Source organism: Cebus imitator, unplaced genomic scaffold (genome assembly GCF_001604975.1).
Source record: "Cebus imitator isolate Cc_AM_T3 unplaced genomic scaffold, Cebus_imitator-1.0 Scaffold24, whole genome shotgun sequence".
Lineage (NCBI taxonomy): Eukaryota > Metazoa > Chordata > Mammalia > Primates > Cebidae > Cebus > Cebus imitator.
The window spans coordinates 12,115,402-12,129,348 of NW_016107339.1; the positions used below are offsets into that span (position 1 = coordinate 12,115,402).

A 13,947-nucleotide genomic window follows, 5' to 3' on the forward strand; every position below is an offset into this window, starting at 1 on the left:
CCCCCTCCCCCCTCTCCCGACCTGCGTCTGGGCGGCTTCATTCCGTTGGAGGCGTGACGTCTCTGAGAGGGAGCGCCTTGCACAGCAGCAGGCAGCCCGAGGTAGGTGAGAGAGCGAGCGAGTGAGCATGTGAGCCTGGGACTGAGCGGTGTGCTAGCCAGAAGGGCCAGGGGACCGGGCTCAGGCCCAGGAGGGCTCTGCAGCCCCCACTCGGTTCATGAGGGGCCCACAGTCCAGCGCCAGGATGGGTGACCACACCCACACCTGCCCTGCTGCAGGGGGACAGTTGGCAGCCAAAGATGGGAGCAGAACCCACAGGCTCTTGAGCTGAATAATTACAACCGGTAGATGTGTCCTCTCTCCCAGGCAAGTGTGGAGCCAGCAGCTGCTAATTACCACCCACCCCAAGATATCTGCCCACCCCACTGTCTTCCTCTGCTTGGCCTAGAACCCAACTTTCCAGTAGGCAGGCCGCACTGGCAGCCTGGGCAGCCAAGCCTGCTGGCTGCTGGTGGAAGGTTATCTCACTTCTGCAGGGTGGCAGCCGCCTTTGCCTCCTGGAGAAGGCATGCAGGGAGCTGGCATCGGAGCTCCAGCCCCACTCACTGGAGCTGCAGAAGAGCTGCTGGCTGTCTTGGCGGGCCTAACGGGGCTTGCACTGGTAGGCAATGGGCCTGGAGCAGTGGACATCAGCTCTCTGTATCTCCCACTCAGCCTGATGGCTCCTGGAAAGAACGGAGAGGGCTCATTTTCTTAAGTGTCACCTCTGCCCTAGTTAGCAGGGAACTATAAAAAATTAAGTTAGAGGTTTTGCTGCCTTTGGTCCTTGTAGAGTGCAGGTTGCTTTTTCTTGTCCTGTGAGCTGTCTGTCTCTCTCCTCTCTGTGTACTGTCTCTGGCTTCCATCTCTCTGCTGCCTCTTAGATGAACCTGAGGCTGGTAGCTTCTCCTTCACAACCAGTTCCTTCTCCCTGCCCGCCCTGGGGGTTTCCGCCTCAGTTTCCTGCTTCTCCCTCCACCTGGCTTGCCTTGCCTGAGACTGCTCCTGAAAGGGAGGCATGTCGGTGGAACTTGCTTAGAAGAGAGGAAGCCTGCTACCTGGCAGCCAGCCCACTCTGTGGCCCTGCCCACCTCCCCCCGACCGACCCACAGGCCCAAGAGACTGTTCCAGTCTGTCCGTGTTTCTCTTGGCTCCTTGGAAAAACGAGCACCACAAGGATAGTAAAAATCACCCCTTAAATTAAAGCTGATGACTGTCGTCGAAATGTTTTATTATTAACTTCGCCATTTAGCAATCTCTTGGCAGCAGTGAGGCATAAATATATGTGTACACACGTATATTAAATAAATTGGGGAACGAAGTGCATAATGACATTGTCTGGACCCCATTCAATTAAGGTAGATATTATCTGTGGTAATTGGGAAATGCCAGCCCATGCCATTTGGGGCCGAGCCACGCTGACAGGCAGGCTGTGGTGTCTAGTTAAGGCTCTCAGTTCTCCTGAGAAGGCACTGGCCACCCATCGGCTGTGATGATGGTGAATCCCAGGAGACCTCCAGCAGCTGTGCTCCCCAGGCTGGGCCACCTGCATGGGAACCAGGAGGTCTGTGTTCCACCCAGTCCCTCACACTTGGCCGTCCCAGCCACCCCCTGCTCCTTAGGGTGACACAAGCTAGCCCCTGGATCTGTTTCCTGGTTGGGGCCATAATTTCTAGTCAAAACTCTGCCATTGCTGCAGGGTTATTTTTAGGTTTAAGTATAGAAATGAAGATTGGAGCCTTGACCTGATTCCTAAGCTTGCAGAGGGGATTGCTTCTCAGGTGTCACTCACTGCCCCTTTTCAGTGCCTGACCTCAGTGCAGACTCGGATGGAAGTCTCCCCACCAACCACAGCTACGTTCATGCGGTGCAGAGTTTGGGTGTTGATTGGGCTATGCCAGTGGCCCCTGCTTTCCAGTGCAGTGTTGGGTTGTTGGGGGCACAGGAAGAGGGAGGAGAGCGGAAGAAGCAGTCTTAGTGGCAAAGCCCACAATAATAGTGTCTGCAGACAAAGACACTTGCCCACTTGGGTCTTGTGCTGGGAAACTAGAGATGGTGGTGGCATGTGGGGATGGGGAAGAGAAGCCTGGGGTCCGCAAGGTTGTGGGGGCCTGCTAGGTGGAGGAGACCCAGGCAAGCATGAGCCTGGTGGCTGGTCCCCTGGCCCTGGGAGAGGAGAGAGGTCAGGGCGGGGCGTTTTCTGGGCTGAGCAGGGGGCCCAAGGGCTGATGAGACAGCTTGCCTTGTCAGGGGGACTTGCTGCTGTGAGCTGCTGTGGCCTTGGCAGGTGGCTGTCCTTCTAGGTCTCCGGTTTCTCTGGTGATGTGTCCCTGCCTGTGCTGTGCTCAGACCCTTCAGTGGCCCCTCGTTTCCCTGTCCACACTGTGGTCCACAAGGTCCTGTTGACCTTGTGTTCTGGGCCCTCTCTGACTTCATTGCATCAACCCTCTCCCCACTGCCCCTTGGTCACGTTGGGCTCCTTGCTCATCCTCAAATGTCAAGTACCAAGCCTGTGCCCACCTCAGGGCCTTTGCACTTGATGTTCTTTCTCTTTGGAATCCTCTTCGCCCAGGTGTTCACATGACTCATGCCTTTTCAGCTTTTACTCTAGGATCAAATGCCACCTCCTCAGAGAAGCCCTCCCTGATTATTCTTTTCTTAAAAAGCCCCTCTGGGTCATTTCCTGTTGCCTCACCTGCCTTATTTTCTTTCATGTCCCCTGATCCCTGAAGTCCCAGCCATCTGTGTGTTCATGTATTTGTTGTCTGTCCTGTGCTCCTCCCCACTGGGACATGGGCTCCACAGGGCAGGTATTTGTGTCTGTTTCTCTCCCAATGATTCCCAGTGCCCCGAGCAGGGCCGGGTGCACAGTGGGAGCTCAGCGCACCTTTGAATCCCACACTGAGGGACTGGATGGCTGTGGCAGAGGGGACTGTCTTCTATGCTTGAGCACACAACAGAACTGTGAGAATTCAGTGTGAGGTCCGGGTGCCTCTCTGGACTGGGCACACTGCTGCAGATCTCCTGTCCTGGGCTCTGCTCTGGGCAGGGACCTGGCTTTGCCTGGCAGTTACGGAGACTTTCCTGTGTTCTGAAGCTGGGCCTGGGCGTGGAGGACATAGAGATGAGGGCGGTGCTGTCCATGCAGCCCTTTAATGTGCTCCCAGCCTCGTCAGTGTTAGCACGAGAGGGGTTCTGCGTCATTAACTGCAGAGGAAGGAGATAACAGGAATTGTAATAATCAGGGCAGGCTTCCTGGAGGAGGAAGAATCTCAGCTGCTTCTTGAAGGGTGAGCTTCACAGAGAGGAGGCTGGAACAAATCATAGGTTGGGGGAAGGCAGGGGCAATGGGTGTAAAGTTTTCTGCTCCGAGTTTACACTGGCATTAAGCAAAAGAATTACTTCCTCCTTCCCTGCTCTCCTGGGGGTATTCCCCCCCAGGCACAGCACAGAGCCAGTCGCCTCTGAATCAGGGCCCTGTTGTTTTGGCAAAAGAGGGAGGTGACAGCTTGTGGAGTGGGGTCTGGGGTTTCTGACATCGGGAGGCTTCCTGGTCCAGGCTGGTGAGCTGGAGCGGCTCAGTGGGGAAGGAAAGGGAAGAGAGTCGGGGGCCAGACCTCCACTGTGCCCTCCTCCTTGCGCTTAGCTCTTAGCACGTGGCTGTGGTCATTCTGGCTGACTGCCTGGGAGCAGGGCTTCTCTTTAGGCAGAATAGAGCCCAGCTGGCCTGGGGTGGGTTGAAGGTTCCAAGATGCCTCCTCATAGCCCGGTCAATCCTTAGTTTCCCTGCCTGAAACTATGCCTCACATTCCACCATTAGAATCATTCCTGTGGGTTAAAGAATTGCTTGTGGAAGGGGCCTTAAATGCAGAAATATATTACTTGAATGAGAGGCCCAGGAATCATTTGGCTCCCATCACGTAACTCATTCACTTCCACGAAGCCTGCTGGGATGCCAGGCTCTGTGCAAGGCTGGGCTGCAGAGGTCAGCACGAGGAGCGCTGTGCTAGGATTTGAAGGGCTAACTGGCTATCCCCTTTGCCATGGCCTGGGAGTCATACAGGTGCAGCTGGTAGGGGTGGCATAGTTCTGACGACCCGATTCCTGGGTCTTGGTCCTGTCCTACAAACCACACCTCTGCCCAGCCAGTGGGGGCCCAGAGGGATGGCAGAGGGGTCACAGAGGTGAGGGGAGGTGAGAAGCCTCCAGTTCTCCCTCACTTCCCCTTTGGGGCGATGGCGCTGCCATCCCCCTTCTGGGAGATGCAGGGTGTGGGCAATGAGGCATCTAAACAGCTCAGGAATTCAAACGAGACTCCACACAGCCATTCACAATTCTGAGCACCTGGGCTGCGTGTGCCCTGCAGAGGCAAAGGTGAATGGAGATGAAGGGGGTGCTGGTGGGAACATGGAGAAAGTTGGGAGCTGAGAGGAAGGTGGGAGGGAGCTCTTGGCCTGGCTTTTCTTGCTGAGCCCGTAGGGGCTGTGGCCCGAGTCCACAAACCCCCTCCTATGGGAGCTGACCCTCAGAGGGCCAAGAGCGGGAAGGAGCCAAGGGCTCTGGCAAGGACCCTGACCCTGGGGAACAAAAGACAAACTTGTTCCCTCTGTTTGCCTTTTATTGTGGTGTTTGGGTTTTGTTCCATTTTCTTAGTGTTAGGGGAATAAAAGAGCTCAGTGAAAAATAATTGCGGGTTTGGTGAATCACGGTAGTTCTCTTCAGATCTGGTGGTGGTTTTGTGGTTTGTGGTTCTTTCTGACTTGGGCCCTGGATGCCGAGAGAAGGATTGAAGTTGGAAAAGCACAAAGGTCCTGCTTATTAATATTATACTAAGAAGTGGGCCGGGCAAAGTGGCTGACACCTGTAATCCCAGTACTTTGGGAGGCTGAGGCTGGAGGATTGCTTGAGCTCAGGTGTTTGCGATCAGCCTGGGCAACATAGTTAGATGTCATCTGTGCAAAAATAATAATAATTAGCCTGGCGTGGTGGCACATGCCTGTAGTCCCAGTTATTCAGGAGGCTGAGGTGGGACGATGGCTTGAGCCTGAGAGGTTGAGGCTGCAGTGAGCCATGATCGCACCACTGCACTCCGCCTAGGCGACAGAGTGAGACCCTGTCTCAAAAAAGAAGAAGAAGAAAAAAAAAAAGACTTAGAAGTGGTCACAGGGCAGGTTCCTGGAGTCTCTCCACGAAGGCCCTTGATATCAGAGAGGCCCCAGCTGGGATGCATGGGGACTCCCCCAGCCCCCTTACCCCAATGTTGGTGGGGGAAAGAGGTAGCCTGCAGCTGTCCCCCACCAGCTCCCCTCTCATACTCATTCACTGGAAAGAATGCTCTGGAAAACACCGTTGGCCTGTGAGCTATTACTGTGTGGAGGTGACTGAGTCACCATCATCCCTGCCCCTTCAGGGCTCTCATCCCTCCACGCCTGGATCTGTCCTCCCCTGGAGCCAAGGAACCTGTGGAGCCAGAGAAGAGGAGAGAGACTGGGAGAGCGTGCTGGGGAAGAAAGAGGGAAGGAGGCCTGCCTGGCGGTGGGGCCCACACTGACTTGGGCTCACAGTCATCCCGCCATTTTACCTGGGGAAGACTGCCCCAAACTAACCCAGGCTTGAGCTCTCCTGGCTATTTTGGAATTGGCGGGGAGTGTCTGAAAACTGGGGAAATGACTTTAAAGAAGGACCCCTTCTATATGCCCCCAGCTCCGCACCCTGCAGAAGGAAGCAGGCCCTGTGGCCCTGCGGGGGAAGGGAGCATCCGCCTGGCCCCACCCCGCCCCGCCCGGCCTCTGCTCTCAGTGGCTTCTTTCACTCATGGGGTATTTTTACTTTTCCCTTGTTCCTGTTACATGATCAAAGGAGGGAGGGGAAGCTAAAAGCGGCATTGGCTTGCCCAGCTCTCTGGAGAAGCTCAGAAAAGGCAGGCCTGGTGGGACTGAGAGGTGGACAGGGACCTGTGGGCAGGGGCTGGGACCCGGTCCTGTGGGAGGGAGGTCTCACAGGGGATCTTACCAGCTTGGGGCTCCAGGCTCTTGATTCTAATCTGCAGGTGTTTGCCTTTCTCCTCTCAGAGGCCTCCTTCCCCCATGGCCTGTGTCCTTCCCCGTGTGTGTGTGTGTGTGTGTGTGTGTGTGTGTTTGTGTGTGTGTGCGCGCGTGTGTATGCACTGCTCAGCCCAGACATGCTCCAGCCTCAAGGAGATGCCAGTGTGAGCCCTCACAAAGGATCTGGAAGCCTGAGCAGGGCCTGACTGTCAAAAGCTGCAGTGCATTGATCTGCCAGCCCGGATCTGCCCTGCTGCAGCCCCGGCACATGGCCTGTCATGATGCCAAAAATCCCTCCGTTTGAAATTCATGGAAACTGGTCATACACTCACAGGACGTTGGAATTGGCAAGGCCTGCGAGATCCTCGGGGCCCGCACAGAGGAGCAGCCAGGGGCATGGGCAGCCTGCACAAGCTCTGTGCCCCTGGCTAGATGTCGCCTAAGCACTTGGTGCCTTGGCTTCCTCATCTGTGAGAAAGGGATAAAAATACCATGTGGCTCATAGGGATGTGAGGATTACATGAGAAAATGTAGGTAAAGCACTTAGAACAGTGCTTGGCACATGGCAGTGGTTGTCATTTGCTGTGATTTCTCCATGGGGCACCGTCAGCATTTGGACGGGATGGTGTTTCACCTCACCGCAGGCTCTCCCGCCCACAGCTGGCCAGTCAGCATCTCTGCCCCCCACCTGAGCACGGGCAGGTAGCTGACTCTCCGTCATGATTGCAATAACTGAAAATATGTCAGCAGGGGCAGTATCACTCCCAGATTGGATTTCACTCCAACCCACCCATTTTACGGATTTTCCTGAGGACTAGGGGGGTGCACCTTACCTCCAACCACTGTAGCAGAACTGTGAGATTCGGCTGTGGCTCTTCTAGTTTCTGTCTTCTGAATTTCCTGATACTGGCATTGGCAAATCACGCCCGACCTCCTGGCCTCTCCACAGCCATCTAGGACAGAGATCTGGTAAACTTATTCACAGGAGGGCGTGAGTGATGGACAGCTCCATACAGGTGCAGCCCCCGCCCCTTGTATTTTAATGGCTCTTAAGCCTTCCCCAAAGCACTGGCATTGGCTCCCAGTCCTAGGTCCCTGGCTCCTGGCTCCGGAGGAGAGGGTGGTATTGAGAAACTTTCTGTGGGCTTTGCGGGGGCTTCCCCAGTGTGGCTGATACGGCTTCTGGTCTTGGATACATCTTGACTGGCTGTGTGACTTTGGGAGAGTTATGTGATGTCTCTGGGCAACCGGTTCACCTGCAGCATGGGGCCAGGGAGAATTAGTAGCCATATTCTTGGTTTCTGAGGAGGTAATGTGAAGGGAGTATTTTGAAGAAGGGGTGAAATGTGAAATGAGGGTCTGGAAGGCCAGAGAAGCTGAGGAGCTGAGGCTGGACTCTGGGGCTCTGCAGCTTCCTTCCCTCCCCTTGGCCCAGACTGGTGCAGTCAGGGCCTCTGTTGGGGGAATGAAAGGTGGGGAGGGATGGCCCTGAGACCACTGCTTGGTCTGGATGGAGGGACCACATCTTTGGGGAAGCCTCTTAATCCCATCATAAGCTCCTCTTTCAACTGCTTGGGGAAACCAAGGCACAAGTGGCTTGTTGGTCTTCTTTTGACAAATCCCTGGGAAGGGATCCTTGGGTTTGATCCCCAGCCAAGCCCTGACTTAGCTTCCATCCCTTCTCCCTGTGGCCTCCTAAGTGGTGGGGAGGGAGGTTGCTGGCTTTGAGTGAGGAGGCTGGGGTGAGGGAAGGAACCCCCAGGGGAAATTAGCCCAAATTAGCAGTGAGAATGAGGAAGGGTGGTGTTCTCTGCTCTACCCTTGCAGATAAATATTTAATCACAACAACAATAATAATGATGATGATCTTAATAATGTGCAGTAGCTCAGGCCGTAACCCGAGCCCCGCTCTCAGAGGGAGGAAGTGGGGGTTGGGAGAAAGGGCAGTGGAGAAATGGAAAGATGAAGAAAGTCAGGAGAGGGAGGGAGGGAGGACGTGCAACCTGAACGGAGGCTTGCTCTGGCAGGGGCTGCTGGGTTTACCCTCTCTGCCTGGGGTAGCTGTGCAGCTGGGGTGGAAGCCGGAGAGTACAGGGTCCACTTTGCGCCCCCTGACTCAGGATGAAAATCCAGAACCCCCACAGCCTCAGCTCCTCCCTGGTCTTCCCTTGGCCTTCAGAGTGAGCAGCTCCAGCCTGCACCACCACCTCTCAGGATGATTTCTTCTTGAGGGGCCTTACTTGCCTTTCTGGGTCTCTGAGTCCCTGAAGAGCCAAAGTGTCTCAGGTTCCAGAGCTGAGAACAGGGAAGCTGGGCTGCAGTAGGCATTGTCCAAGTTTTTCTGAGCTTGGAATTAAATTGCACACTCCCTGTGTGACTCAGGCAAAATGCTCTCCTGCTCTGGGCCTCAGTTTCCTCATCTGTGATGGGATTGGGCCCATGGGACCTGTTTCTTGCTCTTCACATGGGTGTGTTGAGGAAGGCCCCTGTTCCTCCCAAGCCAGTTCCAGGCTGTTCCTGGGGAGTGTGCTCTCTGATACCCAGGCTACTGATGGCAGTGGGTGCGGGTCTTAGGAAGCTTCAAACCTGACCTAATTTCTCCCTTACACGCTCCCATTTAAGCCAGAGTTGTGCAATGGCAGAGAGGAAACCACGTTCAGGAGATTTATGGAGTCTTTGGTATAACCTCCAGCATCTCCTTCTCTCAGGCTCCTGATGAGAGATGAGACTAGCTAATGCCTTCTTTGGGTTTCTGTTTGATACTCTCTCTGTCTCTCTTCCCCTTCTAAGGTTGGTAAGAGGAGAGAATTGGAGCTGTTTTCTCCTTGATGCCAAGATACGCCAAGCTAGGAGCACTCTGCGCTTTCCACAGTCATCCACCAAGAACAGGCCTGCAGGACGGGACGAGGATCAGAGCCTCCCTGCAACCCCGGCCACTGCCTGCCGTCTGTGGGCCTGGACTGTGCGGGCAACTGCACTTTGCCCGAGTGACAAGGAGGAGGTGGGAGAGGGCAGCAGCATGGGCCATGTGGTTGGCTGCCCTCAGTCCCCCTGCTGCTGAAGCTGCCCTGCCCATGCTCACCCAGGCCGTGGGGCCAGGGACCTGCCAGGGCTAGGAGTGAGCCTGCTGTTCATGGGTCTCTAGGGATTTCCGAGATGCCTGGGAAGAGAGGCTTGGGCTGGTGGTGGGCCCGGCTGCCCCTTTGCCTGCTCCTCAGCCTTTACGGCCCCTGGATGCCTTCCTCCCTGGGGAAGCCCAAAGGCCATCCTCACATGAATTCCATCCGCATAGATGGGGACATCACACTGGGAGGCCTGTTCCCGGTGCACGGCCGGGGCTCAGAGGGCAAGGCCTGTGGAGAACTTAAGAAGGAAAAGGGCATCCACCGGCTGGAGGCCATGCTCTTCGCCCTGGACCGCATCAACAACGACCCGGACCTGCTGCCCAACATCACGCTGGGCGCCCGCATTCTGGACACCTGCTCCAGGGACACCCATGCCCTCGAGCAGTCACTGACCTTTGTGCAGGCGCTCATCGAGAAGGATGGCACGGAGGTCCGCTGTGGCAGTGGCGGCCCACCCATCATCACCAAGCCTGAACGCGTGGTGGGTGTCATCGGTGCTTCAGGGAGCTCGGTCTCCATCATGGTTGCCAACATCCTTCGCCTCTTCAAGGTCAGTGCCTTGGTTGGTCCCCCGAGGTGCTCTTCCCCCAACGGCCTCTGCCCACCATACTCCAGGATGCCAGGCCTGGCCGACCAGCCCCTTTCTCCTCCTATTTTCCTCGCTTCAAAGGACAGCTTTTTCCTCAGAGCAGTGTCTGAGAATTTGGGGCAGCCCTTCCTGGTTTCAGTATGTTGTCCTGTGGTCCTGGCATAGGCACAGCAGAGTGAAAGGCATCAGGGAGGGACCCAGCCGTGTGGCACTGACCGAGGTGCTGAAACAGCACCTGCCGCTGGAGGCTCAGTGAGCAACTCCTCTCCGGGGAATTCTGCACCAGGAGGGAAAAGGATGTTCTGGAGAACGACAGAAGGGAGGAGGAGATAGGCAGACAGACAGATAAAAAGATAGGCAGATGGATAGACAGAAAGGCAGACAGACGGATAAGAAGAATGGAAAGATGAATGCTGGAGGTTCCTGGGGAGATGAGACTTTTGCTTTGATGTTGTTTTCAAATAATTGCAATTCCCCCAAAAGATGTGTTTTTCTTCTGGGTAGTTGAGGAAGCCCCTTGTGGCTCTCTTGCCCCACCTGAGGTTGGAGAAAGTGTCCTCATTTTTTGGATGGGGTGTGGGGCTGCTGAGCCTGCGGAGAATGCAGATGAGGACCGGAAAACTGAGGCCTGCGGGAGTAGGCGGTCTCTGTTTCTGGTGCCCTGGGCCCTGAACCAAGCTTTCCTTTGATTTCCTTCCTTTTTCCCTTCTTCCCTGCACACCTTTCTCCCTTTCCTTCTGGAATCCCTCCCAACCCCCTCCTCGCCGCCTCCTTTCCTCTCTTCCTGGGGCAAGAGCTGCTGATTTGCAATTCAATTGGAGCCAAGTGCTTCGCTAAGCTGCTAAAACAACTGAAAGCTACCGGGTAGAGAGAAAAACATTACAAGCATTTTACCAATAATTATGTGCCCGCTTCTCTCTTGGAGCCTGCCTTGTTTGCTCTGTGTGTGCATGTGTGTGTGTGTGTTTGTGCGTGTTTGTGTGTGTGGGGAGTGGAGGAGAGAATGGGGAGAGGAAGAGGAAGGGACACTGAGGAAGCTGCTTGGTCCCTCCCTCACCCTGGTGTCAGATTCTTGGTCTCTGGAGTTGACCTTTGTCTCCCCAAAGTCTCCAGGGGTAGGGAGTGGACCGAGAGGCTGTTTTGCACCAGGCATGGTGGGGAGAGCTGAGGCTGGACCCCTCTCACCGGGACTCTTTCTGGAAGCCATTAGCCCACCTCCCATGATGCATCAGGACTTGGGGGCCTGTCTGGCCGCCAGCATAGAAGTGGGGATGAAGGGAGAGGATGGTCACAGTGTTGTGGTTGAGGTGAGGAAGCCGATGGGCGGGGGTGACAAAGGGAGGAGGCCAGAGTTGTGCTGTCACATGTCTGGGTGGGGCAGGACTTTTGCCAGTTGGCTGCTTTGGGGCTGAAGAGCACGTGTGCCCTCTCCTGTGTATATAGCCCTGTTTCTAGTATGCTCTGTGGGCCTCGAATATGAGGCTTTTCCTGGAGTGTTGGTTTTACTTGATGATTTGGGTGAAAACATAATTTTAATTTTAAAACAAATGGATGCCTTATGAAGAGTGCAAAAGTTGTATGTGGTTTAGAAATTTTTTTTTTGATGATCAGTGGTTTAACCTGTTTGTATGTAGTTTGACGATGAAGCAGGGAACTTGAAGAAATTTCTGCCCTTGCATTAGGCAATTGGAGCAATCCCCGGGGACTGTGTTGCTTTGAACATCTTTCAGAGTTCCCTGGCAGGAGGGTTCAGGAATGGGTAGCCTGGCTCAGCCCTCCCACTGTACCCAGTTTTGCAGTGGGGACTGGAGACCAGAGGAGAGGCAGAGCTGGCTGGGCTGTCCCAGGCCGGGGCCTAGTGATGGCTCAAGCCAGATGAGTCATCACTTCAGCCCGCCTGGCCCTGGCCTGAGAGCTGAGGCAGCCTAGGCTGTCCAGCAGAAGGGACAAGCCCTGGACTCCTCCTTGTCAGCCTGGCAGGGTGGGGCACAGACCTCCAACCTCCAGGAAGGCTACCCCACAAGTGAGGCTGCTGCATTCTCTATCTGAGACTGTAATTAAACTTCTCTAGTGACTCTAGGTCTTTTAGAAAGATGGTAAAACAGCCTGGTGTAGTCCTTGAAGCTGTGACATTGGTGAGGGTCCCCTCTCCCGTTTTCCAGAGGGGAGTGAGTGCCTACTTTACAGGAAGGTGGAGACGCCGAGAGGAGCCGAGTTCCCGTCACTTGGCACATGGTGAAGGCTCAAGGGATGGTCACTCAGCGTTAGGTATTAGAGTATGTACTTGGGAACATAGATGTTTTGAGATGAGATGCTCAGTGCCCAGACGGGGGAGTGGGCTGCAGCTGCTATGCTAACCTCTCCCAGCAAGGGGAAGGGCCAGGTGGGGCGAAGCACCTGGGGTGAAGAGCCTCACTATCCTAGGGGTTCCTGGTGTCCTCTGTTTGTCTGGCTACAGAGGAGCATGGTGCGGTCTCAGTATGGCCTGTGCCTCCTCAGAACACAGGATGGAGTGGTTGGGGCCAGGGTCAGGAGCCCCCCAGGCTGTACAAGACAGCACGGCAGGACCAGGAGGTAGAGACCTGGGGAGTGGAGCAGAAAGGGGGAGAGAGTGTTAGAGCTGGGTGAGGGAAGGGAGGGGCGGGGAGAGGGAGCCAGCCGGCTGTGGCCTGCATTCCCTGGGTCCCTTTTAACATCGGTAATGTTCCAGGCTGGCGACAAGAGGCCTCCTCAATAATTAAACTGATAGAAACAAGAGGCTGGGTGAGAAACTTAAAAGCCACTTACAGAAGCAAAAAGATTGAACTTTGGGGAGGGAGGTTGGGAGCAGGAGCCTCTGGAAGGAGAGGGTGAGCAAGGGATACCTTTGGGGAGGGAGCTCTGTGCCCACCGCCAGGTATCCGTTTAAGAGGATACCACTGCAGCCCCTGCCCTGCTCCCCTGATGATGGGTTAATGTGGCCTGCTGGGAACCTGGCACCAGAGGCTGTGATGACAGCTCTCCTTCCTGCAAGAGGTGAACTTCCGGTGCTTGGCTCAGAGGGGAGCTCTGGGTTTGGGGGCACCGGGTGATTTCCTGCATGGAGAATGCTAATGGGGTGCAGTTGGGGCCAGGCTGGGAGCAAAACTCACAAGTGGCAGAGCTGGAAGGGGCCAACCTCTTGCTCTGCAGATGTGGACGCTGAGCCCTGATAAAATGACAGGGAAGGGCTCAAAGCCAGGTCCCCTCCCCAGGCCTGACTCCTGGGAAACTGCCTGCTCAAATCAGCTGAGTCGGAAGTAGGTTGAACAGGTCTTTTTTGGGGACCAGAAGGCCTGACTCTGGGAATTCATAGGTCTAACAGCTTCTATCCTTGACTTCCCTGCTCTCACACCTTCTTTCATCCGAAATTTGTCCCATTCTTTCAGGACAGGGGGTGCTGATGGGTGTGAAGAATACCTTTTGGTGGGCTCCTAAGCCCAGTGGTTGTAGCCTGTACAATGCACTGTTGCGGGCCCAGCCCAGGTTCTGGAGCAAGTCAGGCCTGGGCTTTAATTCCTGAGCCACTAGTTACCTCACCTCCACTTACCATGTCAGTTATTTATACCACAGTGTTAATGAGCCCGTAAGACCTGGGCACAGTGGCTCCCAGCACTTTGGGAGGCCGAGGCGGATGGATCACCTGAGGTTAGGAGTTCGAGACCAGCCTGGACAACATGGTGAAATCCTGTCTCTACTAAGAAAACAAAAATTAGCTGGGCGTGGTGACATGCACCTGTAATCCCAGCTCCTCGGGAGGCTGAGGCAGGAGAATTGCTTAAGCCTGGGAGGAGGAGGTTGCAGTGAGCCGAGATCGCGCCACTGCCTTCCAGCCTAGGTGACAGAATGAGAGTTCGTCTCAAAAAAAAAAAGGAACTTTTCCTGAGAGCAGTCATTTTTGGGAGAGGGGGTGAAGAACACACTGGAGACCCCCCGGAGGGATGCAGTTTCCAGATTCTGTACCTGTAAGAGCTCAGAGGGATCCAGAAATCGTTTCTTTGAGTCTTCTATTTATTTTGCAGTGGAGAAAGCTGAGGCTTGGAGAAGGGAGCGCAGTACCACACAGGGGCAAGCATTTGGACTCTGGAGCCAGGTAGCCTGGGGCCTGACCACCCTGGCAAACTGCTTAACC

General features: G+C 55.1%; 1 protein-coding gene across 8 annotated transcripts in view; it reads left to right on the forward strand.

The window, feature by feature from the left end:
* The window catches only part of GRM4 (glutamate metabotropic receptor 4), a 127,545-nt gene that overhangs the window by 3,447 nt on the left and 110,151 nt on the right, over positions 1-13,947 (forward strand). For 7 of the 8 annotated variants that reach the window (XM_037736266.1, XM_037736267.1, XM_037736271.1 and 4 more), the window contains exon 2: positions 8,874-9,758. In XM_037736266.1, coding sequence (XP_037592194.1) covers positions 9,240-9,758 — 519 coding nt within the window. In that variant the 5' untranslated portion in view covers positions 8,874-9,239. Of the gene's footprint in view, positions 1-15; positions 102-8,873; positions 9,759-13,947 lie in introns of those variants that run through there. The other variant, XM_037736265.1, reaches the window with a different exon arrangement.